This window comes from Colletotrichum abscissum, assembly GCF_030869225.1.
Source record: "Colletotrichum abscissum strain IMI 504890 chromosome Unknown Scaffold_7.1, whole genome shotgun sequence".
Taxonomy (NCBI): domain Eukaryota; kingdom Fungi; phylum Ascomycota; class Sordariomycetes; order Glomerellales; family Glomerellaceae; genus Colletotrichum; species Colletotrichum abscissum.
The window spans coordinates 95,120-120,974 of NW_026850514.1; the positions used below are offsets into that span (position 1 = coordinate 95,120).

The 25,855-nt window shown below is 54.6% G+C and overlaps 8 protein-coding genes across 8 annotated transcripts; 6 read left to right on the top strand and 2 right to left on the bottom strand.

Annotated features, from left to right (window-relative positions):
* Window positions 1-589: 589 nt before the first annotated feature.
* CABS01_03563 (mitochondrial division protein 1) lies at window positions 590-2,757 on the top strand (the record flags this gene model as incomplete). Its single annotated transcript, XM_060536938.1, has 4 exons — window positions 590-664; window positions 747-1,356; window positions 1,415-2,430; window positions 2,482-2,757. The coding sequence occupies 4 exons, from the start codon at window positions 590-592 to the stop codon at window positions 2,755-2,757; spliced, it is 1,977 nt and encodes a 658-aa protein (XP_060391196.1).
* A 471-nt stretch (window positions 2,758-3,228) lies between these two features.
* On the top strand, window positions 3,229-4,992 carry CABS01_03564 (JmjC domain-containing protein; the record flags this gene model as incomplete). The annotated part of the gene is made up of 1 exon (XM_060536939.1): window positions 3,229-4,992. One exon carries the CDS (start codon window positions 3,229-3,231, stop codon window positions 4,990-4,992), a length of 1,764 nt encoding a protein of 587 aa, XP_060391197.1.
* A 108-nt stretch (window positions 4,993-5,100) lies between these two features.
* Window positions 5,101-6,874, bottom strand: CABS01_03565 (uncharacterized protein; the record flags this gene model as incomplete). Its single annotated transcript, XM_060536940.1, has 2 exons — window positions 5,101-6,777; window positions 6,851-6,874. 2 exons carry the CDS (start codon window positions 6,872-6,874, stop codon window positions 5,101-5,103), a joined length of 1,701 nt encoding a protein of 566 aa, XP_060391198.1.
* Window positions 6,875-9,927: 3,053 nt separating this feature from the next.
* CABS01_03566 (GRAM domain-containing protein) lies at window positions 9,928-14,624 on the top strand (the record flags this gene model as incomplete). Its single annotated transcript, XM_060536941.1, has 3 exons — window positions 9,928-10,334; window positions 11,184-13,915; window positions 13,966-14,624. 3 exons carry the CDS (start codon window positions 9,928-9,930, stop codon window positions 14,622-14,624), a joined length of 3,798 nt encoding a protein of 1,265 aa, XP_060391199.1.
* An 872-nt stretch (window positions 14,625-15,496) lies between these two features.
* Window positions 15,497-17,949, top strand: CABS01_03567 (interferon-induced GTP-binding protein Mx1; the record flags this gene model as incomplete). The annotated part of the gene is made up of 5 exons (XM_060536942.1): window positions 15,497-15,871; window positions 15,933-16,034; window positions 16,091-16,783; window positions 16,886-17,059; window positions 17,110-17,949. The coding sequence occupies 5 exons, from the start codon at window positions 15,497-15,499 to the stop codon at window positions 17,947-17,949; spliced, it is 2,184 nt and encodes a 727-aa protein (XP_060391200.1).
* A 1,162-nt stretch (window positions 17,950-19,111) lies between these two features.
* CABS01_03568 (uncharacterized protein) lies at window positions 19,112-20,701 on the bottom strand (the record flags this gene model as incomplete). Its single annotated transcript, XM_060536943.1, has 3 exons — window positions 19,112-19,648; window positions 19,720-20,484; window positions 20,546-20,701. 3 exons carry the CDS (start codon window positions 20,699-20,701, stop codon window positions 19,112-19,114), a joined length of 1,458 nt encoding a protein of 485 aa, XP_060391201.1.
* A 1,058-nt stretch (window positions 20,702-21,759) lies between these two features.
* CABS01_03569 (uncharacterized protein) lies at window positions 21,760-22,800 on the top strand (the record flags this gene model as incomplete). Its single annotated transcript, XM_060536944.1, has 3 exons — window positions 21,760-21,913; window positions 21,978-22,399; window positions 22,492-22,800. 3 exons carry the CDS (start codon window positions 21,760-21,762, stop codon window positions 22,798-22,800), a joined length of 885 nt encoding a protein of 294 aa, XP_060391202.1.
* Window positions 22,801-23,545: 745 nt separating this feature from the next.
* Window positions 23,546-25,410, top strand: CABS01_03570 (uncharacterized protein; the record flags this gene model as incomplete). The annotated part of the gene is made up of 5 exons (XM_060536945.1): window positions 23,546-23,917; window positions 24,030-24,132; window positions 24,201-24,269; window positions 24,329-24,907; window positions 24,983-25,410. 5 exons carry the CDS (start codon window positions 23,546-23,548, stop codon window positions 25,408-25,410), a joined length of 1,551 nt encoding a protein of 516 aa, XP_060391203.1.
* Between the last annotated feature and the right edge of the window lie 445 nt (window positions 25,411-25,855).

Genomic DNA, 25,855 nt, shown 5'->3' on the forward strand with positions numbered 1-25,855 from the left:
GGCGGGTGACAACCGAGGCCGATGACGCTCCCAGCGAAAAGGGACAAGTCCCCGGCGGGCACTCCAGAACAGAAAAGAGAAAAAAAAAACTCGTCCCAACGCGGCACAAGCGCGAGGCTGCCCGTCTCCGACCCCCCGTACACTGCACCTGCAGGTCGCTGCCCCCAAGAGATCGGGTGGCTTAAGCGGGCACCAATCAGTGGCCCCTGCCGTCCTTCACAGTTGAAGTGGCCCCCCCAAATCTTGCAGCCTCGTACCTCGTTAGCGTGCCCAGGTGTCCCGTGTGCCCGTGTGCCCCGTGCAGGGAGCTTCTCGGGTGTTTAGCGCGTCATCCAGAACAGGAGGCGTCCCCAACCGGGTTCTTGCCGGGATCTCTGCTTGGAGTGTGGATACGTATCTGATTCTCGACCGAGACGACAAAACTCGACCCGGTCGACAAGAAGCACAAACCCGGAGCGAGCTGTTCCCACAACGCCCAGCTGCGAAATCACCACCTTTTCTCCTTTTCCGCCCCGTTCGTCCTCCCTCGCCTCCTCCCCCTTTGTGCCACTCATTGTCGCGCACATCGGACGGGAGAGCACACGTACGCATGGCCGCCTCGGATCACGACCAGTATGGCTTCCACGACGATGCGGCCGCCGGAGACGACCAATCCGTCTTGTCTGTAAGTTGACCTTTGCCACTCGCGTGACCACTTTGTCCGTCGTAACTTGGATGATTGACCAAAGTGTCGTATCGGTGCCTAGACTCGCGGTATAGAAGCATTCGGGCGCAAGGTCACGACAACAGCAAGCCATTTGATGGGTCCTCTGTCCGAGCAAGGGAACAGTAATCATCACCACTACCATGGCGCCCTGGCCGAGGTTCACAAGCAGCTCCGGCGGCCAACTATCCAACGAAGCATGTTTTCCATGGCAAAAACCACGCCGACAGACATGGTCCGGTCCAAGCTGTCCACGACGGAGATCCAGCATCGCGCCCTGACGTATTTACCCGACGAACTGCTAGCGAACATTCCCGAGAGCGACAATTCCTACTCCCTCTTCCAGGGTTTCAAAGCGAGCTTCCCGGACCTGACCGAAGAAGGTAGGAAGCACCGACGGCGGGTATCGAGGGGCAGGAAGCTTTTGGAGGATACGGAAAACACTGCCGGCACACCGCAAGCGCTGCACAATCTGAAAAAAGACAAGGCCTCGATGATGCATGAGCTCGAGATGCTGGGTGTTCGTAAAAACATGGCAAGTAGTGAGATCCGTGACATCGACAACAAAATTGCCAATCTGCACGGTATGCGCCGGATCATCCTGGACAGACTGGCCAACTTGGAGCAGGAGGAAACATTGCTGGAACATGACCGTGAGTTGCACAATCATCTGAGCTCTTAGGTGACTTGCTCGGTACTGACTGGCTCCAGTCATGGATGTCGAGACACGGTTAGAAGACGCTCAGGAGCTCGTCGACGAAGCCGAGTCGATTGCGATAAACACACCTACGAAGACCGAGGAAGACCTGGCTGGTGAGGACGACTCTGGTTTCATGTCACAGTCGGTGTACGAGAAACTCCCAACAACAGCTGGCACACCTGCATCAAAGGCAAAGAAAAGAGTGGTCCGCCGGAAATCGATGCCAATCTTGCACGAGCATTTTGAAGCAGGCACGGCTATTAGGGAAATTCGCGCGCACCAGGATACGATTACGGCTCTCGACTTTGACGCACCCTTCGGAACAATGGTGACTTCGGCCATGGACGACTCGATCAGGGTCTGGGATCTTAATGCTGGACGATGCATCGGTTTGCTGGATGGGCATACGGCCTCAGTTCGCACACTGCAGGTTGACGACAACTTCCTCGCGACCGGTGGCATGGACGCAACGATTCGACTTTGGGACTTGAGCAAGGCACACTACGACCCCCACGGAAGCCAGTACGGAAGGGACGAAGATGAAGATGGCATCGCATTTGAGAACCCCGACGATGGACCGGTTGAGCCTCCTGAAGGAAGCATGAGAGATTGCCACCTCTACACCCTGCAATCCCACGTTGACGAAATCACGGCACTCCACTTCAGAAACGATACGCTCGTGTCCGGCTCGGCAGACAAGACATTGCGACAGTGGGATCTCGAAAAGGGCCGATGCGTTCAGACTCTGGACGTTATGTGGGCTGCAGCGCAGGCATCCGCGTCTCTCGGCAGTGAAAGCTCCTGGAGGCAGACGAACCGGGCACCCGCGCAGCAAGCCGATTTCATCGGTGCCCTCCAAGTCTTCGAGACTGCTCTTGCCTGCGGTACTGCCGACGGCATGGTTCGGTTGTGGGATTTGCGAAGCGGACAGGTTCACCGAAGCTTAGTGGGACACACAGGACCGGTGACGTGCTTGCAATTCGATGACGTTCACCTTGTGACTGGCAGCATGGACAGGAGCATCAGAGTGAGTTTGGTCCTGCTTCATTCAACCTAGGGCATTGCTAATCATCAACAGATCTGGGATCTCCGTACAGGATCTATCTACGACGCCTACGCGTACGACAACGCTATCACAAGCATGATGTTTGATGAGCGGAGAATCGTCAGCGCAGCAGGCGAGGACGTTGTAAAGGTGTACGATAAGGTGGAAGGCCGCCAATGGGACTGCGGTGCGGGCATCTCTGATGCCGAGGAGGGCAAGACGCCTGCCGTCGTGGAGCGTGTACGTGTCAGGGACGGCTACCTGGTGGAGGGACGACAGGACGGTATTGTAGGAGTATGGACATGTTAGAGTATACAGAACCCCCTTTCAACAGAGCGAATACAACGCGATTATGACACAGGCAGAGGATGGGAAAGCAATGCAACGCTGAGGAGATGTGATGAGGTGACCCGGGTATATTGACATTTAGACATAGCAATGCTAACGTCTAAAACCCCCTTTTTTTCGACTCTGAGAACGCAGCCGTTGAAGCTATGTAGCTACGTATGTAGGGGTGTTCATCCGACATGCTCCCGAGCTAAAATGCAGGACGGAGTTGCCATCATCAGACGGAGGGAGACCCGCTCAACCAAACATCTCCAACTTTTTTTTTCTCGTACCTTTGCACCAATTACCCACGCCAAAACCCACCAGACTTGATCCAGCATCCGGCTTCCGTGAGAGCCTTTCATACCATAACCAAGAAGTTCCAAGAGAGTAAAAGGGGGCGTGTGTATGAGGGCATAGAAGAAGGGCTCTGGGGGGAGAGGGAGCTTCGAAATGTCCGTCTTTGATAACCCCGCCCTCATCAAAGAGTGCAGCGGTGCAGTAGCTTCAATCTACGCGGACGTCGTCGGCCACCTCACCGCCGATTTACCCCGGTTTCCGCGACCGTTTGAGAGCATTACCGAAGGACACAGTCTGGAACCCGTTGGTTCGGAGATTTTGAGGGTTGTAGAGGGGTTGGCTTTTGAGGTTCTGGGGCTGTGCGCGGCAGCGGGCTATAGTGTGGATTTGAGCGACTATACAGCAGCAGCAGCAGCACCACCGCCGCCGTCACCATTGTTAGGAGGATCGGAGTCGGTGATAGAGCGTCTCGACGGAGAGATTGAGCGGACCTACCGCCGGTTTTACGACTATGTCTACGCGGACCTGCCGTTTTGTTGGAGGTTGTTGTATACGGAGCTCAGTCTTCTCAAGTTTTCGGCGGTGGTGTTTTTGTATGTTGCCAAGAGGGCGTCGCGGGGCGGGAAGACGGAGAAGAAAGATGAAGAGGAAGAGAGTGAGGAAGAGGGAGACGACGAAGGAAAAGTGCTGGATGATCTCGTCGCCGTGCTAGACAAGGCGCTCATCCTCGCCGGCGGGGCGGGCTTGACGCGCGGGAGGAGGACGATTTCGAGATTGCTCGGGTACCTCGACGACGCGGCGCCGTCGTCTTCACCGCGTTCGCCTCTCCCGGCGAGGTTTCCTTCTTCGCGGACGTTTACGCCGCCCGTGACGCGGCCTATTCGTGCCGTGGATCGCGTGTCGATGTCGGCGTTTCAAGCGTACCTGGACGGCCGGTCTCGTCTAGGCGAGGAGGCAGGTGTGGGCGAAGACGTAGACACGGGGCCGGAGCCGCTGGTTCTGACGTCGCTGATGACGGAGTGGCCTGCGCTCTCTGCGAGACCGTGGTCGTCGCCTGGGTACTTGATGTCGAGGACGCATGGCGGGCGGAGGCTTGTGCCGGTGGAGGTCGGGCGGAGTTATGTCGACGAGGGGTGGACGCAGGAGTTGATTTCGTTCCGGGAGCTGTTGGCGCGCGTGGTTGCGTCTGGGTCTCCGTCGACTGCAGCATCGGCAGCGACACCAATCACGACGGGGACAACAGCAACAACGGGGTCAGAGAAGGGAACGGAAAAGGGCACGACGTACCTCGCCCAGCACGAACTCTTCGCGCAGCTCCCGCACCTGCTCAACGACATCCTCACGCCGGACCACTGCTTCACCTCGCCGCCGGCGCACCCGTTCAACAAGGCCGCCGACAAGCCGGAGCTCGACGTGCCGTTGGTGAATGCGTGGTTTGGCCCCGCGGGGACGATTACCCCGTTGCATACGGACGGGTATCATAACCTGCTGTGCCAGGTTGTCGGGGAGAAGTACGTGCGGTTATACGCGCCGCGGGACTCGGAGGCGTTGTGTCCGAGGGGGTTCGATGGTGATGGCGATTTCGACGCCGACGATGGAAACGAAGGAGAAGAAGGGGGTGAAGATGGAGATGGGAAGAGAGGTCGGGGGGTGAAGAAGGTGGACATGAGCAACACCAGCGCCTTTGACGTCGGCGCCGTGGAGGGCTGGGACCCGGACGCGGAGGGCCGGGATCCGATGGAGCTGGAGGAGTTCCGGGGGCTGCGGTACTGGGACTGTGTGCTCGGCCCGGGAGAGGTGTTGTATATTCCCATCGGGTGGTGGCATTACGTCCGCAGTCTGAGTGTGAGTTTCAGCGTGAGCTTCTGGTGGAACGGGGATCATTATGTTGGGCCGCAGGGGAGGGGAGACGAGTGACTTCATAACTTTGAGCCTCTCGAATAAGAGGTATATGTATAACAAGCCTCGGTCATGTTTTCATTCCATCATGTCATCTACGTTAAATAGTATTCATCAACTACGGCATCAGCTCGCAGCAGCAGTAGCAGCCTCATCCGCCTCGGCACTCTCCCCCGCGGCCCCCTGCGCCTGACGCCTCGCCTTGGCCCCAGCTTTCAACTTCTCCCACTTTTCGCGATACTTTTCCAGCGTCCGCGCCATGGTGCGATTCTCCTTCTCCAGCGCCTCCATGCGCTGCATCGCCATGGCCATCTGCTCCTCGAGCTCCTTGTTCCGCGCCTTTAACACGGCGTCGGTGCTCGACATGCCACCACCACCACCACCACCACCGGTAGTAAAAGGAGACGCCCCGACCGTCGCAGGCGACCCGGGCCGTCTCAGACGAATACTCTCCGCCAGCGCCAGGCTCGAATTCTGCGCCGTGGCCTCGAACGCGTGGAGCCGTTTGCTCAGCTTGTCGAGCATGTCCTTGAGCCCCCTGTTTTCGAGGTAGAGCTCCTCGACGGTGTTTTTGAGGTTCTGTTCTGTTTTGGGCTTGCCGGAGGCTCCCCGACGTCGGGATACGCCGGGGGAGGTTGGTGCCGCCATCGTCATGGACGGAGACTCGCGGGCGTCGACGAAGTCGTCCTCGTCGTCCTCGATGAGGCTGTCACCTGCGCCACCTCCGCCACCTCCGACGCCGCTGTGGAGCGAGGCCTCGAGGCGGCGCTTCTCCTTGTCTGCAAAGTTGAGGATGTTGGCGTAGGACATTGTGTGTCCGCTCGTTGGGACGACGTAGAAGGAGTCGTTGGGGTTGTTCGCCGAGATTGCGCGGAGGGTGGCGCGGGAGTAGATCTTGGAGAGGTCCGGTTCGGCGGGGGCCGCTGGGGAGGGTTTGAGTCTGTTGCTGCGCTTTGCCGGGGCAGGCTCGGGAGGTGTCTCGGCGTGGGGTTCGGGGACGGATGACGACGAGGTGATTGACGAGGATTCCTCGGTGATGAGGGGTAGGCCTGCGAAGGCCAGGGGCGCGGAGAGACGGTTGATGATGTTGCCAAAGGTGCTGTAGAAGCGGGAGTATCCGTCGTCGCTGGCGGGCGAGGCGACTTCTTCCGTCTTTTTGGGCTCTGTCTCCCTTCGCGGGGAGTCGGCCGTTGGCGGGATCCATCCCGGTTTGCCGGACTGATCGAGGACGTTTTGCATCTTTGTCCTCGAGCCGTCCCGCCGGGCTTGGACTTCCATGTTGCCCGGCGCCTGGTCGTTTGTGACGCTCGGCGGGATGGGCTGGCTCCGGTTCCTGCTCCCACGGATGCCTCGCGCCGAGGCGAGGTTGCTCGCGATGGAGGAGGTCATCTCGCGGCTCGGGTACCGGCGCTGCTGCGCCAGAGACGGAACACCCTTCACCGTGGCGACGGGGCTTCCGCCAGCGGACTGCTGCTGTTGACCTGATCTGGACTTGGTACGGCCATCGTCGGGTGAGGAGACATCGCTCGTGGCATCGGAGGCTTGCGATTCCTGCTTCTCGTCGATGGTCTCGGAGGAGGGGTTCTGGCTGGCGGCGGCGCGACGGTCAAAGGGTATCTTGAGGAGTTCGGCGAGGCGCTGGTGGTGCTCTTCGAGGAGCTTTAGGGTGCGGAGGGCCTCGATGCTCGAGGTGGAGCGGGCGGCGTTGGCGAACTCGCCGGCGGCGAGGGCGTGTTCGTTGATTGCTACCGTCGTCTCGGATTGATGCTGGGCGTTGGAGGCTGCTTTGGCATGGTCATGCGCCTGGGTGATTTGCTGTTAGACCAGTGGTTGCTAGAGACAATGTTTCACAGGTGCCTTTTAGGGCTGAGGTTACCTTGACAAGCGAAGACTCGTCCATCGCGAAAAAAAAGAACTGTAGGGCTGCCTAGGTGGGCTGCCGGTGATGTGTCAAGGGACGGGGCGCTGGTGCCGGTTCGGTTTCGGAGGTCGTTTGGGGGTTGGTTCCTGCTCCAAGTCGGCCGTCCGCACGTTTGCTCTTGGATCACGCGACCGCCTCAGACCGATACAGACGGTGGTAGTGGAGGGGAGGTGGAGGGATGTACGGATATGCGCCGATGGAGGTACGGAGGAGGTCCAACGAACCGGCCTTTGATGTTCGGTGGCCGGTGGTTGGGTCGGGGTGTTGCGGTCGCGGAGGCTTCCCCAGAGTCGCTAGAAGATGGCCCCTGCTTGTTCTCTTCTCCGGTTGCAGTCAGGTGGTGGGCAGTGGACAATAGGCGCAGGAGCACGCGGGACGACGCTTGGTTCGCTTCCAGTTAGAAGGGGGCTAAAGGGGCCCAGATTGGGCGGTTGGAGTACGTAAGCTTTCCGTTCGTCAAAGCGTCGTCTTCCCGCTGGCGGCCACCCACGCACCTTGCCAAAATCGTCAAGGTCAAAAGGAAGCGAAGAGACCGATCCCACGTCACCAAGTGCTAGTAATTGCCTCAAGCGACCTGTTGGAAGCTAGCTTTACTTACTCCGACTAATGACATCTCGATGATGTTGCTAGAAAATTCAAAAGAGACTTCAGACGGCTTTTGTGAAGGGAAGTTGGTGCCGCTGTACCACTGCAGGGCACGCTATACAAAGCACCGAAACAGTCTAGCAGATCATGATACTGTATCTACAGTAAACGTTAGATTATCAAAGTATTCAAGCCACCAGTCGTCACTTGCATTGCCAAATTTGACATGTTGATGAAAAGTCAAGTAACAGCGGCGCAAGGTCTGGAAGGTAAGTCGGTAGGAAGTGACTCGTCAATCCAGACGGTGACGATGCCAGTAAGTGCCGGAACTGAGACAGGCCAACACTTTGAGAGATTCTGAATGACGCAAAATGCATGTCAAAGAAACCCAGAAACTTGGGCATCGTGTCTGCGAGTGTTGGAACTTGGCTGCGCTGTGGCTGCCACCTGTTCCCCGCCCTAACAATCGCGATAGGGGACGGCATTGTCCAATATCCAGTTGCGCGGTGTCTCGTCGCTCCAGAGACGAGCCTATCACGACGAAGGAAAAAGAAGGGCGAAGCACCAATGCACGCCGCAGACCGTAACCCGCGAGACACGATTCGCACTTGTGGAGGCCCCTGACGTAGCTATGGTTCCCCCCCGGAGCCAGCACCTGATCCAAAAGGGCAACCCAACGGCCACAACCGTCCCGAATCGGGTCAGTCATCGAAACCTTGCTGGGAAAACCATCTGCAAATCTGCCAGACGTGCATGCATCGCCAGGAGGAGAAGCGCGGACTGGCGGACTGATTCGGGCTGGGTGGGTGAGAAAGGTGGGATGAAAGGCTCCGGGCCAGCCGTTGATACGCTGGTTGGGATCTGCTGGTCTCTCTGGTTCGACCTACCTAAGGTACGCCAGAGACCATGTGGTGCTGGTGCATCCGGCTAGAGTGGAATGGAGCTCTTCGGCCGGTGGTGAGATGTGATCTGAGCAATGAGCCGAGACGGGAAGTCGGGAACTCAGGAGATGCTACTTGGTTCTGTTAAGGGGGCACGCCGCACACTCAGCCACATGACTACTCCGTACATATTCTTCAGTTTGCTGGGGCCTTGGAGAGATTGACTTTGGGTGCATCTGGCGGAATCATCCCGATGCAGGTCCCAGATCCCAGGTGCAATTCTCAGGTGGAAAATTATGGGATGTTTGGCTGGCTGGCTGACGTGGAGATGGAATGGAGATTTGCATTTTGGGATTGCGCAGTCGCCAATAGATCCACCGAAAAAGAGATGCCACTGCCCACTTCACTGAACCAAAATAGCAGCGCAGTGTCTTTCCCGGATCACGGGTGGCGGGCGTCAATCATATAATGCAGCGCAGCGGTAACATGGTTTATGGGTGGCTCAGGTCTACTGTGTATGGACGCTGGCCAGATTGACGGCCCCAGATTCCCGATTCTGAGGGATTCCAGGCCGCTCGTAATAATGGAGAGCTGTCGGCAAGCGGGTAGAAAGAAGTAATCGGCTGTTATGCCCGTGTGAGTTTGCATTTGGTTATTTTGAGGGTTATGAGGAGAGGAGACGGAGGTGAGAAAGATGAGCTTATGTAATGGGGTTGCACTAACAAATCAAGGTACCCCATCCGTTTCAAGCCAAGGAGGAAGGAGGAAGGAGGAACCCGCCTGGCCCAGGAACTTGCCTCGCCTCCAGTGACGATGACGCTCTTCGTGGAAAGAGAGCTCCGGCTTGGTGGTTCTTGCCTTGGCCAGAGTTGAAACTTGACGACCTGGGTTTGGGGAGTGCGACGGGAACCTCTTTCCTTTGGTGCGAATAGAAATCAAGGTGGCAACCAGAACCTGGACCTCCTTCCTTCTCGGGTTTTCCATCTTCATCTTCCTTTTGGGTCCTTCGGCTCCGGCACCGTCTCCAGAGAAATTGCAAACTTTCCCATTTTCCGTGAAGTGCGAACTGCGAACTGCGAACCCATCTTTGCTCTCACCCATGGCCTGATCCATCCATCCATTCATTCAATCACCTTTTCATGCTTGCATTTTGCACCACCTCACAGACTCACAAACAAGAAACAACATTAAACGGGGCCCCGTCTGTATCGCATAAACTCGGAAAACGACACAACACCCGCGGCTTCGTTTCCAAATAATTCACCGTCATACACAAACAATACACAAGGTCTACAGCTACAGATACCGTCTACACCCCTACCTCGCATCGCACCTCCCTACGGGTCCTCTCCAGGCTTGTCTTGCCTTCTCGACCTTAATTTCCATACTGCCAATTCCCTGCACCCGCGGACCATGATCATCGTGCCCACTATTCGCAACCAATGCGCGTATAGCCTTTGACAGCAACAACCCGCCAGACTGCAGACACACATTGCTCGGAAAAGAGTACGAAAATTGCGAGCTTCACGATCCTAGGAAATCACCAGAACCCTGGCCCGAGAAACCATGGACACCGCCAATGAAAGCGGAGGAGCTCTGAGCAAGCTGCTACCAAAGTCAATCGCTGCCAAGCGCCGCCGCAGAAAACAAGAAGCCCAAGAAGATGAAGCCGCTGCCGCCACGGCCGCTTTGTTGATAGGGGTCAAGGGGGAAGAAGTTACCGCTCCAGCTGTTACGCCTCCAGCACTCAGAGACGACGATGCCAGCCATCTATCTAACAGACGCGACAGCGGCTCTTACGTTCATGACACGGACAGCTTTGGATTCGAAAAAGACGGCTCGACAGGGTTTCCCGACTACGACTACGGCCACTACCCCGAGCACGGCCACGCCGCCCACGACGCGGACGATGCCAGCACCGAGGAAGCCACAAGCATGCTGTCGCTGGACGAACCTGATATTGACGATCTTCAGTGAGTAGTGTTGCTTTCCCGCATGTTTTGTCTCTCTTCATCTCTACTGGTTACGTTCACCTTTTCCTGCTTATTCCTTACCCCGTCTTACCTATCCACCATCTTACCTTACCTACCTTACCTTACACTACCTATGCACACGGTTGGGGCTGGCTTCTCTGCATCCTCATCCTTCAAATCTTCCCACCACCTTACATATGTATGCATCCGAGCGCACTTGTTCCGTGCTCTTCACCACCACCTCACAAGGCCACGTCTTTTCGCGTGGCGCATTCCCCCCATCGTTCAAAGTCGTCACTGGCGTCTCCATCGAATGACGAGGCGAGCTACGAATAGTACCTAGCTGCTATTACTGCGGGTGCTACGCAACTCGGCCCCAGTCTGCTGGCACAACCCGCAACGGCGCCGTCTCTCTTTTGTGCATATCAAGTGGAGAGACAGAGAAAGGACAGCGGGCTTAGCGTCCGTAGTAGGCTGCTCTGGCCATCCTTGGTCTGACAGTTCTCACTGGTCCGGGGGGTTCTGGGACTGGGAGACTAGCAGACTCGGAGAGGAGGGGGGGCTGATGCGCTCTCCTCTCCTCTCCTCTCTCTGTGCTCCGTGTCCCATGGGTCTCAGCTCCCCCTCATCCACTCTCTGCGGCAATCGCCGTATGACAGCTGCCTGGGGGTCCCTTCAGCACATTTAACTCGTGTCCCTGACGAATGTTCCATTTCAAGCGAGTGCGAACAAACGGGGTCAGGGTCGTCCATGTCTCCCCCGACCACCTCCTACTGTTTCGTCTCTCCATGTAACCATCCATACAATACCAACTATCTAACCACGACGATTTCCGCCCCCTCTCATTAGATCTCTTTCTCAGCACTCTCGACCAAGTGCCATATCGACACATCCTTCGCAAATAGGTTACTTGACTACTTCTTCCCCTATCGTTCAGGCAACTCATTTGCCTGAACCCCAACCACAGATACTGGACGACCAACTCTCCCAGATCGCCTCGGCGCGATCCACTCTCTCCTCTGCCAAGCGGACGCAATCCGTCGAGTCGTCGACAGATTCTTCTTTGCGCTCCAAACGCAGTTTCACAAGTCTTGTGCCACCAAAGAAAAACACCACGAGATCGCCATCCCCCGTTGGCCGTCTCAAAGGTGTTTTTACAAAGTCAAAAAAGACTACCAGTGCCGCCACAAGCCCCGACCGGTCCCTGGGCGGTGACGAAACCCCCGACCACGACCGAGACACGCGGAGAACAAGAGACCGAGGCAGAGCCACTGCTTCCACCTCTGACCTCACCACAACCACAAAGCCGTTTCTAGACAATCCGACCCCGCCACAACCGAATGCGACGAGCGACGCAGATGCATCTCGCGTAAAACAATCAACAACGCATTCACCTGAGCGACGTCGCTCCAGGGCCTCCACAAACACATCTCGAATCGACACCTCCTTCGTACCCCAAACCCCGCCCAACGCCGACAAGACGCCCGTCATCGTCAACACCCCTCCGACACCGACCGACCACAACGCACCCTACGCTCAATCTCCTCCGCCGGCCCCAGCTCCGCAGCCCGCTCCCGAAGTTTCTGTCACTGCCTCAGGCAACACGAATGGTGGTTCTGCCACGGGTACTATGCTTGCTCACCGCAGGGGTAGATCAGGATCTGGAAGTATAGGGCCTAGCAAACTGTCCAACATAACCCTCGCGCCTTTGACGCCCACCCCCGAGAACGGGACCGCAAGCAACCCAGGAACTCCATCCGGCGGAAGCGGCTTCTTTTCATCCGTCTTTTCGGCTGCGCAAAACGCCGCGACCTCGCTCACAAGTACCATTCAGAATACCGGCATAGGACCGACCCCTCCCAAGAACAAGAACGTAGCTAAACCCCCCGATATCAAGATCGACGAGCAGCCCGAGGTCGAGCCGCCACCTCCATCCGCAACAGGCTCGACCATGGAGAAAGAGCCAGCAGTCAAGACCATTGGGTCGGGCGAGCTCAGCCTCAGTCAATTAGGTATAACGGACACAGCCAGCAATGCAGGAACGCCCATTACAGCAAAATTCCCCGAATCGGACGCACGAGCTAGAAGCGAGTCAGCCCCGACAGACGCTGCCTATGCCGCTGCCACGCGCGACCTCGGAGTAGACGACGGCCGAAACGCGGCGAGACCCCAATCACTATACGATCCAGGAAGTGCCGGGGACCGAACCCCTCCGCAAGGCAGCATACACGAAGACAAGATTTCAGGAGTCCAACGAAGTGGAAGTATTCGAAGCGCCATTGGACGCCATCGCAAGCGAGGAAGCTCAGCTGTGTCGGGAGGTACGGCTACTACTATTGGCGCTGCCATTGCTGCGGCTAACGCGTCTCTTGCTCACCCTCAAGCCAACGCGAGCGTACCGAAACTTACGGGATTCGCGGTTGCGAGCAAGAAGCGCAATCGAGATTTCCATGGATTTTTCAAGAGCGTGCCCGACGACGATTACCTCATCGAAGACTACAGCTGTGCGTTGCAGCGCGAGATCCTGGCGCACGGCCGCCTGTACGTATCCGAAGGCCACTTGTGCTTTAGCAGCAATATCCTCGGCTGGTCGACCACGCTTGTCATGAGCTTTGACGAAATAGTAAGCGTTGAGAAGCGCAGCACGGCCCTGGTTTTCAAGAACGGACTCATGATCACGACCCTACATGCCAAGCATATTTTTGCCAGTTTCACCAGTCGAGACTCGACTTACGACCTAATTGTCAATATTTGGAAACTTGGTCACCCGACCCTGCAAAGCTCGCTAAACGGAGTCCAGCTCGAGGGTACTGGTGGTGACAAGACAGAAAAGGTTGACGCGAATAGTGCAGTGGTAGCAGATGTTGATGATGGTAGTTTGTCCGGCACCGATGAAGAGAGTGATTCTGGCGATGACGACGACGTTTACGACGAAGATGACGACGCAGAGGACTTGCAAGATGTCACGCAACTGTCAGAAGTCAACGCTGAACCCGAAGGTGGAAAGACCGTCTCTCGCAAGGTATCTGGTGCAGGTGGTAATGGCGCTGTCGCCGATGTCGTCAAGGAGGCTGTCGGTGCTGCTCCAGGCGGCAATGACTTCCCTGGTCCGGCCACTCATGCGCCAACCGATTGCGGAGACTCTGACACGCATTACGACAGGGTTGTCGGCGACGATGTCATTCCTGCGCCCTTGGGCAAGGTGTATAACTTGCTCTTCGGTCCAGCCTCGGTCACCTGGATGACAAAATGGCTCACTGTTGAGGCCAAGTGTACAGAGTTGACCATGGAGGACAAGAAGGGGCTGACTCTCGACAATAAGTCTCGGTATTTCACTTACATTAAGCCTCTCAATGGTGCCATCGGTCCGAAGCAGACAAAATGTCTTGTAACGGAGACCTTGGATCATCTTGATTTTGAGAAAGCCATCAACTTTAGCGTCACCACACAAACCCCAGATGTACCGAACGGCAACATTTTCAGCGTCAAGACAAAGTACTGTTTGACGTGGGCCGACAACAACTCTACCAGAGTGCAATCTAACTGCACTATTGAGTGGACGGGCAAGAGTTGGTTGAAGGGTAAGTTGAAGCTTTTCCCTACGTCAATGGCATGAGCTAACATGATGAAGGTCCTATCGAAAAGGGAGCCAATGATGGCCAGACCCAGTACTGCAAAGACCTCTTTGCTAGTCTGAAATCAGCTGTGTCTACTAAAGCCCGCGCTGGCGGTGCGGGAGCGGGCTCAGGCCCCAAGGGCAAGAAGAAGAGCAAGAAGAGCAAGGCGGCCGGCTCAACAACAGACGCCGAGGACGAGCAGGTTCGTCCAAGACATGTTCCCAAGACGAATTGGGGCCCATTGGAGCCTGTCCGCGGCATTCTCGAGCCAATTCTCGACATTGCCAAACCACTACTCACGGGCAACATGATGTATGGCCTCCTAGTTGGCCTTCTCGTTGCTACGTGGTTTGGCTTTGGCCTGCCTGGCAGACAAGCGTCTGAAGGCATGCGCATGTATGGTTATCCGGATCGTCTTGCGGCGTACGACGAGATGTGGAGGCGCGAAGAGAGTGAACTTTGGGAGTGGCTGGAGGAAAGAGTTGGGTTGGAGCGCTTGCACGAAGGCAGCTTGCCCATTCGGAAGCGAGCAATGGAACCAAATACTGTGGAGGAGAGGGTCAGAGAGGATCGTATGGACGAACGTGAGATTGAAGAGGCAATCAAGGTGACGGAAGAGAAGCTTAAGGTGTTGAAGGGCGTCATGGACAAGAAGAAGCCAACATCCGGTTGAGGAAATACCCTAGGAACGGGAGGCGGAAAAGTGCAGCGAGTCAGGTTACGGCACGACACAACGTGTCTTCTCATTTCTATGTTTTATTGTGTAGCATATTCAGTAGCGATGCCAACGAGCAATCAGGGCTTGAGTAGATCAGCATCAGCAATGTCATTTTATATCGACAACCCACTTGTCAGTCGTGCCGCAAGGTCTTTTGGTGTTGCATAAGTTGCAGAGGTAAGAACTTTGAATCGACCATTTGGCGATGACGATAGATGCGAAGCTGTGGCATGGTCAATCATCTTCAGTGCCAGTCAAATTCGCTAACTTCCCTACTGTGAGCCAGTTTCTTGATCGGGATTCAAGAGACAAAGGCTGTTTTATCTTTGCCTTATCTTTGAAAGGCAGGCACAGAGAATCGTTGCCTGCTCCTGAGCTTTGGAATACACCAAACAAGCGAGTAGGCGGTACCTACCCTAGAAGAGACGCGTCTTCTTGGCCTCTCTATGTTCGACCTTCTCACTTTTTGCCGGCAACAGGGGCACGACGGGAAGGATCATCTCTTCGTGACCCTAGAGAAACCTCGCTTCGTTCCCAAATTACTATCGAAGCGGACTGGACGGCACGCCTCTATGCACCTCCCTCCTTTTGAGCAGCAGGTGCTTGCCTACCTCGATCTTGTCCTCTTCTGCCACTTCACAAACCTCGAAGACGCAGCTTGCCTCTATCGAACACGACAACATTATCCGTCTTCCTCCGCCAACTATCCAACATTGTCTCGAGTTTATTCTTCGTATCCTCATGTTTTTGTCTACTATTCCATCACCTTAATTCTCCACTACTCGAGGTCCTTGATATCGTAGACAATTCACGGAGGGAGAATCAACATGGCAGGCAACCACAACGACGGCAACCCTGCCCGTGTGTGGCTCCGCGACGATGCCTGCATGCGAACCATTGACAGACTCTGCAATCTCGGCGTCGCCGACCTTATTCCACTACCGCAAGTTGTCGTGGTAGGTGACCCGTCTTCGGGTAAGAGTTCTGTTCTCGAGTGTATGACGGGTTTGGCCTTCCCCCGCGGTCCTGAGCTCTGCACCCGTTACGCGACCCATATTACTTGTCGCCGCGATGCCTACGAGAGCGTCCAGATCTCTATTATTCCGAGCCAGGATTCCACCGAGGATCGAATGGAGCGACTGAAGAAGTTTGGATTCTCTGTCAAGAAGAACGACCTGGCGTTGGCGGATGCCTTTATGAAGGTAAGTAAAGCCCGCATTGGGAGGCCACCGTCTTGATGCTGATAAGTACGACCTCCCTCAGGCGAACGAAGCCATGGAACTTCGCGGTATCAACGATGGGGATGCTTCAAAGCTACCGATCTTTGCTGAAGACATTCTCAAGATTGAGATCAACAGCCCGGACGTACGTTCAAGTCTGACGTTGTCGATTCATGAAACTTGCTGACCTTGGAACACCAGCAATATCACTTGACCATCATTGATGTCCCGGGTATTTTCCGCACGCCTACAAAGGGCCTGACCACCAACAATGACATTGCTATCGTCAGAAACATAGTCAACAGATACATCAAAGATCAGCGTACCATCATTCTGGCAGTCATCCCTTGCAATGTCGACGCATCAACCCAGGAGGCTCTCACTCTTGCCAAAGAAGTCGACCCAGAGGGGCTTCGAACTATAGGTGTTCTCACCAAGCCCGACCTTGCCACCGAGCGCGTCACTCAGCAAATCGTATGCGAACTTATTGAGGGCAAACGCCATCCCCTCCGCCTCGGATACTGTGTGGTGAAGAATCAGAGTGACGACGAAGGAGCCTCAACGAAGACAGATCGAAACTCATCGGAGAAGGAGTTCTTTTCTGCTCGTCCGTGGAGCAGGATCAAATCGACATTTCGGGTTGGTGTTAGCGGCCTCGGTATCCGTTTGCGAGACTTGCTTGGCGACCTTTTCAAGAAGGATCATAAGAACATCGAGGCCAATATACATCGTAGACTCAATAACACTGAGACTTTGCTCAGTCGCCTAGGTCCTTTACGATCTCGAGCAGATGCTCAGCGACGATACCTTGCCAATATTGCATCAGGTTTCCAAGAGGTTTGTATTCGAGCTCGGGACGGAAATTACAGCGGAATGGGCATGTTCCAATACGACGTACACTTTCGACTCATCACATGCGTCGTCAATCTGAATGAGGCATTCAATAAGGTCCTCACATCGTATGGCCATACACATGAGTTTGACGGCCAAAGCTAGGAGGAGGTCGGTCCTGTTCCTGGATTCAAAGTGCCTATGGACGAGCAGTCGACTCGTTGTCTCGGCGATATCCTGAAGCATATGGATTTCAAATGCCCCAAGCCAGTAGAAGGCTTACTTTTGGGCCGTATTGAATTTCTCTTTCATCGATCTCGCACTGCCGAGATTGGCTCGGTGAGTACCATTCTGACAACATATCATGCTCAGCATTAACAAAAGTCTAGTTTCCAGGCTCATTGCTAGCACAGACCTTCAAGGAGCAGACCCAGAGGTGGGCGCCCCTGGTTTTGAAGCATGTTAGTCAGGTTATCGTGGTCATTCACAAGTTCATTCGCATAACACTGCAACGCAAATGTGAAGGCGACAGCAACACTTTTGAGATGTTGCATGACCATCTTCTGTTGCCGAAGCTCCGTGCAGCTTACCAGCGAGCTTTGGATCATGCTCAGTTCCTCCTTGAAGTCGAGCTTAGTGGACAGCCCTACACCATGAACCACTACTTTGACAGCAATCTTCAAGTTTCACAGGCCACCAGACTTCAGCAAGCGATCAACAAGGCCATTGGCCCGGAGAGCGCCCGTAACGTCGATGGCGCTACTGCACGCAACCCGAGCACGAACGCAAGTCCTGCTTCCGGGGAAAACACGCTGGGGGCGAACAACAACAACGGAAGCCCCTTCGATTTTGCGTCTCAGCAAGAAGACGGGTCTTCCGGAGCTGCAGGCTGGTGGGTGCCAAAGTCAATGCTCTCCAAGCTTACAACCGATCGTTCCAACGCTGAGCAGGTCAGAGAGGATATCCACGACGCCCTCCGTAGCTACTACATGGTCGCTCGGAGGCGATTCGTTGATGTTGTGCTGCAGCAGGTCATATTTCACTCCTTGCTCGATTCCAAGACCAGCCCTCTCAAGATTTTCACACCTGACCTGGTCATGAGCCTGGACGACACGCAGCTCAAGATGATTGCCGGAGAGAACGCAGCGACGCGGGATAGACGCGAGGTTCTCACTCAAAACATATTGAACTTGAAGCTCGCGCTACAGGAGCTGGCAAATACCAAGTAAGATTCCCTGGGGATTCAAGTTGTGTTGGCTTTAAAAGTTTGTGGGTTTCCATAGGTACCATGGCTTATCAGGTGTGTATCATCAACCTTGTATCGTAGAGCCACAGATTAGAAATTGTGGTTTTCATCCGTATTCCTTTCAGCATTACGGCAACAAAGCCGATTCAAGTGAAAAGAGCGTGTGCTCCTCCGTATTTGGGTTACACTTCCAAGGAGGCTTTTTAGTAGCCAAGGATGTGACAAGGTGTCTTGCCGCTGGGTAATTATCTGATGTGTAACAGATAGCAATGACCCAAATAGCTTCTGCTCGGCCCGACCATCATGTTCCTGGGGACGCCTATCCATTCAACGAGTGTTTGCTTGGCGTACATCTTGTCGTTGCTGTAATTCGTGAATAACGAAGAAAGAAGGAGATCATGAGGCAGGAAACCGTTCGCAATCCCAAACCAAAGCTTGAATTTCCCGCAGCCTGCTTACTACTTGGTCTGATTGCCAACGGTCTTGGCGGATGCCGCCGGACAACGCAGATGTCGCGCCCGAGGAACCCGACGAGGATATCCGGGCCCGTACTAAGTCCACCACGTGCAACCGCCGGAAGTCATCGCCGTGTCGCGATCTAGCACTGTTGTGGCGGGGCGCCGAAGTAAATCATAAATCAGTCGCATGGATTCTTCCGCTCTCTCTGCCTTGTGTTCATTACGGAATATACTTTGGGAGACGTAGAATGAAACATTGTAAGCGTAATGAATAAGTACAAAGAAAGGGATACTTATGTTTTCATACAGTGAAAAAAAGTTCGTGTGGAGTAGACAATGGATCCGGATGCGGCTGATCTACTACAACGACTATGGAGATGAAGAGTTTGACGCCATGGAGTCTAGACACGGACCTGTCTTTCTTAGTAGTGCTTGTGACAGTAAGACACGCATCTGTCTCTGAGTTTTCATGCTAGGTAGAGAACGAAGATGACCTTGCACCCTATAGGTCAGCTATGTTGTCTGATGTCTCAGTGTGGCGTAATTCCGCATAAAAAAGGCACTTTCAGCTGCTTTTGTGTAACGTCAAAGTTTAAACCAAGCGTCTGAGTTCTACGGAAAGTGCAATCTTAATAGACATGTTTTGATTAATCCTATTACATTGCGACTCAGTCCACGCAAGAGCAATCATGCCGACCTCATCTCTCTCCTTAAAAAGACGTGAAGCGCAACATACGACACCACACCCGTAAAACACAACCCGCTAATTACCCCAAATCCCATCAGATATTTAGGCGCATCCTTGGAAGGGAACAGGTACGCCCCGTAAATCTGCGCCAGGTTGCCCATGGCGTTCACAAACGCCAGCGAAATCGCCCTCGTCTCGTTGGGCATGGACCCGAAGCTCACCGAGGCGTACGACAGCGCGAGTCCGTTGGAGGCCCAGAGCCCGGAGGCCATGACGACGAGCAGCGCGTAGCGCGCCTTGAAGTCGTAGACGACGCAGGTGACGACGGCGCAGAGCATGGCGACGGTCATCCAGGCGCCGAGGATGAGGCCGCGGAAGCGCGAGTGGCGGTCGGCGAAGTAGCCCGTCACGGCGGTGGAGACGAAGGCGATGCCGAAGATGGGGATGGTCATGTATTGGGCGGCTGTGGATTTGTAGCCGAGGCCTGAGACGAGGGTCGGGTAGAAGTAGGAGAGTGTTGAGGAGCCGACGATGGCCTGTGGTGGAAGGGAAGATGTTAGCTTTGATCGTGGAAAAAGGGGTTATTTGGTCTGCAAAACAAACTCACCATGTAGCCAACGACAAAGAGCCAAGTCCTCCAGCTCATCATGCTGAGCTTAAAGGCAGCCCAATGTCCCAGGCGAGGCCCCTCTTCCGTCCTAAGATGTTCCGCCGCACTCTGGAGCCTCCGAATCGCCAGCTCCCTCTCCTTTTCACTAAACTTCTTCAACGAAGTATTCGCCGGGAAATCAGGCAGCGCAAAAAACGCAACCAACGCAGCGCCCACCGTCGCCGCCCCTTCAACGACAAACAACCACCGCCACCCGGCGATCCCGTGCGCCCCGTCCAGCCCGCTCGTGATGGAACCCGCCAACAACCCGCCAAAGGCGCCCGACAAGATGGCGGCCGAGATGTAGACGGCGAACCTCTTGCTCTGCTCCTCCTTCTTGTACCACGACGAGAGCAATAACAAAACGCCCGGAGCGAAGCCGGATTCGAGGACGCCCATGACGACGCGGAAGCCGATTAGGGCTTTGTAGGTGGGGGTGAAGGCCATGCCGATGGTGACGGAGCCCCAGAGGCACATGATGCCGGGGAGGTAGAGGGAGGGGCGTGTGCGGGTTAGGACCATGTTGGAGGGGACTTCGAAGAGGACGTAGCCTACGAAGAAGACGACGAGGGCGATTGAGTAGCGGGAGGAGTCGAGGTCGAGGTCGCGGTCCATGCCGGCGATTTTGGCGTTGCCGATGCTGCGGATATTGTCAGTTGATGGGGTTCGAGGTTGTGTTTTGGTGAGAGCGTACTTTGTTCTGTCCATGTAAGATAGGAGATACTGCAAGTCGTCAATGTTAGAAGCGTGTTTTCGAGAGAGTTAGTCTGGTCATGTTACGAACCATGACGAAGATTAGAGGAAGCAAGTAGAGGTCTATCTTGCGGACCAATTTCTTCTCTTCATCGCTGTCGGCGACATAGCCGTCTACGCCCACCAGCTCCTCGCCCTTGGAGAGAGCATGTTCATGCTCGTTGCTTGCAGTCTCGTTCTTCTCCATTGTCGACAACGTTCTGTGAGCTGACTCAGAATTTGGTAATAAGACCCCTTTGGTACTCTTGAAATCTTCAAGAGAATTTTTGGATAAAAGAAGTATAGAAGCAGAGTTCCAAACAGATGCCCGGAGTTGCCAACCGAAAGCCAACCGAGAGCAACTGGCAAGGAAAAGCGTCTTATGTATTTCACAACTGTCTCCCTAATTCTCGTATATTTGCTTCGGCCGAGACAAGAGAATGATCAAAACGAGACTTGTTACCGATAGCGTCCGAGTAATACTTGTCAGCTTTGATGGAAAACCTGCCTCGGTCTTGAGCGCGGCGTGCCGCCCTTGCCAGCTTACACGCAACTTGCCTAGAGGCAGCCTGGTTTCGTAGGGTGGTCGTACGACCAACGAGGATTCGTAGATCATCTGAACTAAGTCATTTGGCATGTTTTCTCCCCCAATCTGGGGAACCGGGGGCCCTCAGACGAATCTTCCGAATTTTGCGGGGTCTGGGGGAGGGAGACCCCGGAAGAGCAATCAACTAGCAAACTAGCGCAAGTCAGATGGACGGCGTGCTGCCGCGACTCGGGGACAATAAAAAAGAATGGGGCTGGGAATAATCGAAACTAGCCCAGTTCTTAGGAGGACCGCGTCTCGAGGCAAGCGGCTTCCCGGGAGTGGCTTGCAACATGCAATGCGAACACCGGCTCGTGGTGTCTTTATCGTATGTGTAAGAAGTTGAGGAACATGCGGCTGTGAGTGACAAACACGGTCCGGAGTTACCACGCGATGACCCGTCTGCAGCCGATCCGGAAGCTGCATCCGTACCGGACCGCGTGTCGGGAGCCTCGTGGTGTTCGATCTCTGACGAACCCCACGGCGCCGGCGAGTCTTGCGTTCATCAACGTTCTCCTCGCCCGCTCCTCTATTTACTTAAGGCAAGGAAAGGTTTCTGTATCTCCCAGCTTACTATACCATCTAAAAGTCAATTCACCAGCTCTGTTAGTCGTTGCATCTGAATCAAAGCCGGCTTCAATCGTTCTGTTCTGCGCATCACACACATCATCACCTTCACAATGACTGGCTCATCTGACCAAAACGGCAACGGGACCGCCGCGATCCCCACCAACGGCACCACCAACGGCACAAACGATGCTCCGGCCTATCTCAGCACACTACCTCCAGCCGGCGCTGACTGGAAGGTCTCTCTCAAGGACAAAGTCATCGCAAGTAAGTGCCCTCATGCAATAGAAAGCAGGGAGGTTGTTCACCTACTAACGCCGTCCACGAAAAGTTTCGGGTGCAAACCAGGGCATCGGCCTAGGCATCGCAGAAGTCTGCCTCGCCAACGACGCCGCATGCGTGTACAGCCTGGACATCACCGAGCCGGGGGAGCACTTCGCCGCCCTGCTCAAGCGGTTCCCCGGCAAGCTCGCGTTCCAGCACTGCGACGTGACGGACTACGGGAGCGTCGCGGCGGCCGTCGACGCCGTGGTGGCCGTGACGGGTCGCTTCGACGGCATGGTCGCCAACGCCGGCGCGACCAAGCACCAGCCCGCGCTCGACTTCACGCCGGAGCAGTTTGACCGGCTCTTCAAGCTCAACGTCAACGGGTCTTGGAATTGTGCGACGGCCGCCGCGAGGGCGTTTATCAAGCTCGGGTGCAAGGGGAGCATCGTCTTCACTGCGAGCATGACTTCGTACAGACCGAACCGGGTAAGTCCTTGCGTGCATGTGTGTAATGTTTGAGGTGATGGAAGATGAGGGGGTTTCCCTGACTGACTGGCTGATCATTTTTTGCTTTGCAGGCTGCTCCCTCTGCACCGTACGGTGCGACCAAGGGTGCCATCCGCAACATGACACATACGCTGGCCATGGAGTGGGCCGAGCATGGCATCCGGGTCAACTCAATCTCGCCTGGCTTCGTCAAGACTGCGTTGACGTACTACGTTGAGACTTCCCCTGACTGGGACACCAAGATGAAGTATTACGGTGGGATGCCGCGTCTAGCACTGCCTCAGGAGCTGGGCGGCGCGTATGTCTACTTGTTGAGCGAGACGGCCTCGTACACAACAGGTATCGATATTCCCATAGCAGGCATTGTTGGTGCTTGGTAGAAAAAGAGAGACAGAAAAGATACCCGGTCCCAATGTTAAGAGAATCAATGACGTATAATGAGCAGATTGATGCATGTGCAAATAGTTGATGTATTCGAGGAGCTCGGGAATGTGGAGTCTTCCCCTGACGGCTGAGCATCAAAGGGATTTCCTCAATACAACATATATACTTTGGAAGTATGCGAACTTTTGACTAACTAGCCGTCGTTAATCCTTACAACTCGAAATAGTATTCAGGGAGCGGCGAGTCCCTAAATCCCGAAGTTCCTTCAAACTCTTTCTGAGCTTCCACGTCGCCTTAGACAATTCTTAAACCTGAAGTATCCCACCGGCTTCACGATGATCTGCACGGTATCATTTATGGACTGCGGTGAAATGCCAGCAAGATGATTGGCCCCCGGACGCCTGCTACTTATGCTAGTATTCACTTAGCCCCTCAATGGAAAATGCTCTGTAACATCGATCGCAGCTCACTTGCATCTCAGTTACAGTGCGGAGCCATGTCATGTCCGAAAGTCCGTTCAGCATTTAGTCAAACCCATCGTTTCCTTTGTCTTACTGTTTGGACACTCATATCATGATGAGATTCATCTGCCGGACCCAAAATCCATATAAACGCTTCCAATTCCCTAGTGAATGTCAACTCTTTTTCCAGCAGGCCAGCATCAGGTCTATATCCATCATCTCATTAATTACCACTCGACTGAACAACAGTTTCACCCTCTCATAGTCACACACTTGAGCAATGACGCTCCTTGACAACGCCACCTCGAGCACGCAAGGCGTAGCCGGCCAATATGAAGGCTTCAGAGAATATCAATCGCATTTTCTATTGGGCCTTGCCTTAGTCGTTGTACTATATGGCTTACTGCGCAACGACGACGCCAAGAAACTGCCCATCATCAACCCAAAGGGATGGTTTCAGTTGACCGCCTCTGAGTCTGTTATGGCATTTGCCTTAGCTGGGCGGGAACTTCTCGAAGAGGCCAGACGAAAATTCGGGGCCACACCGTTTCGCGTCTTGACGGACCAGGGCAAATTCATCATGCTTCTGCCGCAGCACGGTGAGGAGATCCGCAACGATCCTCGCTTTAGCGTTGACGAGCCTATTATCGAAGTAAGCTACAAGATTTTTATCCTTCTTCATTATCATTATCAAGACTCTGGCTGTGTCAGTGTCAGTGGTGATGAGGTTACGTATCTTATTGCTGACCATATTCCCCGTGCAGCTGTTCCAGGCGAGGTATCCTGGATTCGAACCTTTCATGGAGGGCGCCATTCCTACAAAGCCTCTTCAAAATGTGGTTAAATTGCGTGTCACTAAATCTCTAGGTCAGTTGCTGGTGCCCTCTTCCTGCTCTGCTGAGGAACGTGTGACTAACAAGAGAACACAAATGTAGCCAAGGTCACCCAGCCTTTGTCAGATGAATGCTCAGTGACACTTCAAGAGTTTCTCGGTGACACAAAAGGTGCTGCAAACATCTAAAGACTTCATCAAAAGTAGAGTAAAAGCTGACACTGAAGATAGAATCACAAGAGATTGTTCTTAGAGACCTGATCATCCGCCTCATTTCGAGAATGTCAGCTCGCGTCTTTGCCGGCGAGAACTTATGCCGCAACGAGCGTTGGCTCGACCTCGTCGTGAACTACGGCGAGAACAGCGTCTTGGGCATGCGCAAATTGCGCCTCTGGCCCAGTTTTCTCAAGACCATGGCCACCAACTGGATTCCCGAATGCAGAGACCTTAAAGCTCAGGTGAAGGAGGCCTGGGATCTCGTCGCTGCCGAGCTGGAGGCGCGCCACGCTAAGAATGACGGCAAGGAGTACAACGATACCATCTACTGGTTCGAGGAGCTTGCTGCTGGGAAGCCGTACAACTTTGGGGCGTCGCAGCTGATGCTGGCGGTCGTATCCATCGGCACGACGTCTGATCTCATCACGCAGGCCTTGGTCGATATATTTCAGCACCCCGAGCTAATTGAGCCTTTGAGAGAGGAGATTACCGGATGTCTCGAGAAAGAGGGGTGGAAGAAAACGGCGCTTTACAACATGAAGCTTCTCGACAGTGTTCTCAATGAGAGCCAACGCCTCAAGCCCAACCAGATTTGTAAGTGATCCAAAATATCCCGAGACTCGATTCGGTACCAGCACATAGTATTTGGCTGACCAACAATTTCGGTAGCCTCAATGTTCCGGCAAGCCACCGCCAACGTTACGTTGTCCGACGGCACCAGGATTCCAAAGGGTCACACTGTCGCAGTCTCGACGGAACGAATGAGGGACCCGGCATTCTACGAGAACCCCAACGAGTTTGACGGCTACCGTTTCCTACGTATGCGGGAGAGCGGTAAGCCAGGGCAGGAGGCTGCTGCTCAGCTGGTGACCACGAGCGTCAACCATCTTGGTTTCGGCCATGGGGAGCACAGCTGTCCGGGACGCTTCTTCGCGGCCAGTGAGGCAAAGATCATCATCGCTCATCTGCTCCTGAAGTACGATTGGAAGTATGACAACTTGTACAAGATTAAGTTGCGCAAGCACGGGTTTGCGGAGGAAGCTGACCCAGACCTCAAGGTTACTTGCAAGCGACGAGAGGTGGAAGTTCCTTTGTAAATATGTTGCATCAGAGCTATAGGAAGTTTGTTTTGTTGAGTGACTTTGTGGTATTGGGGGATGTAAATTGTACGTAAGCTTAGAGCCGAATACTCCCAGAATCGGAATACACAGAGAAGGTGAAGTGCCTCATATACCCCTCCAAGTCCAATCCTCACACCAGCCAGCAGGCGCCCGTCTAGGTCGACGGGTCGGGTCAAACTGGCTGGGTGGTGGAGTGGTTTATGGTCAACAATTGATTTATACGCCAACCAGCCTACTCGACGACAGGCTTAGCGAGCACCCGAGTTCGAATCCCAGCATGAGCACCAAGAGATGTAGCCCCAATTCAGCACCGGGGGGCAAACTCTTTTTGATGATTCTCTCAAGACCTTTGATTCCTATATCAGGTGACCAGCCGCAAGGTATCAAGCCCCTTCTCTAGATATTTCTGTTCGGGCTGTCA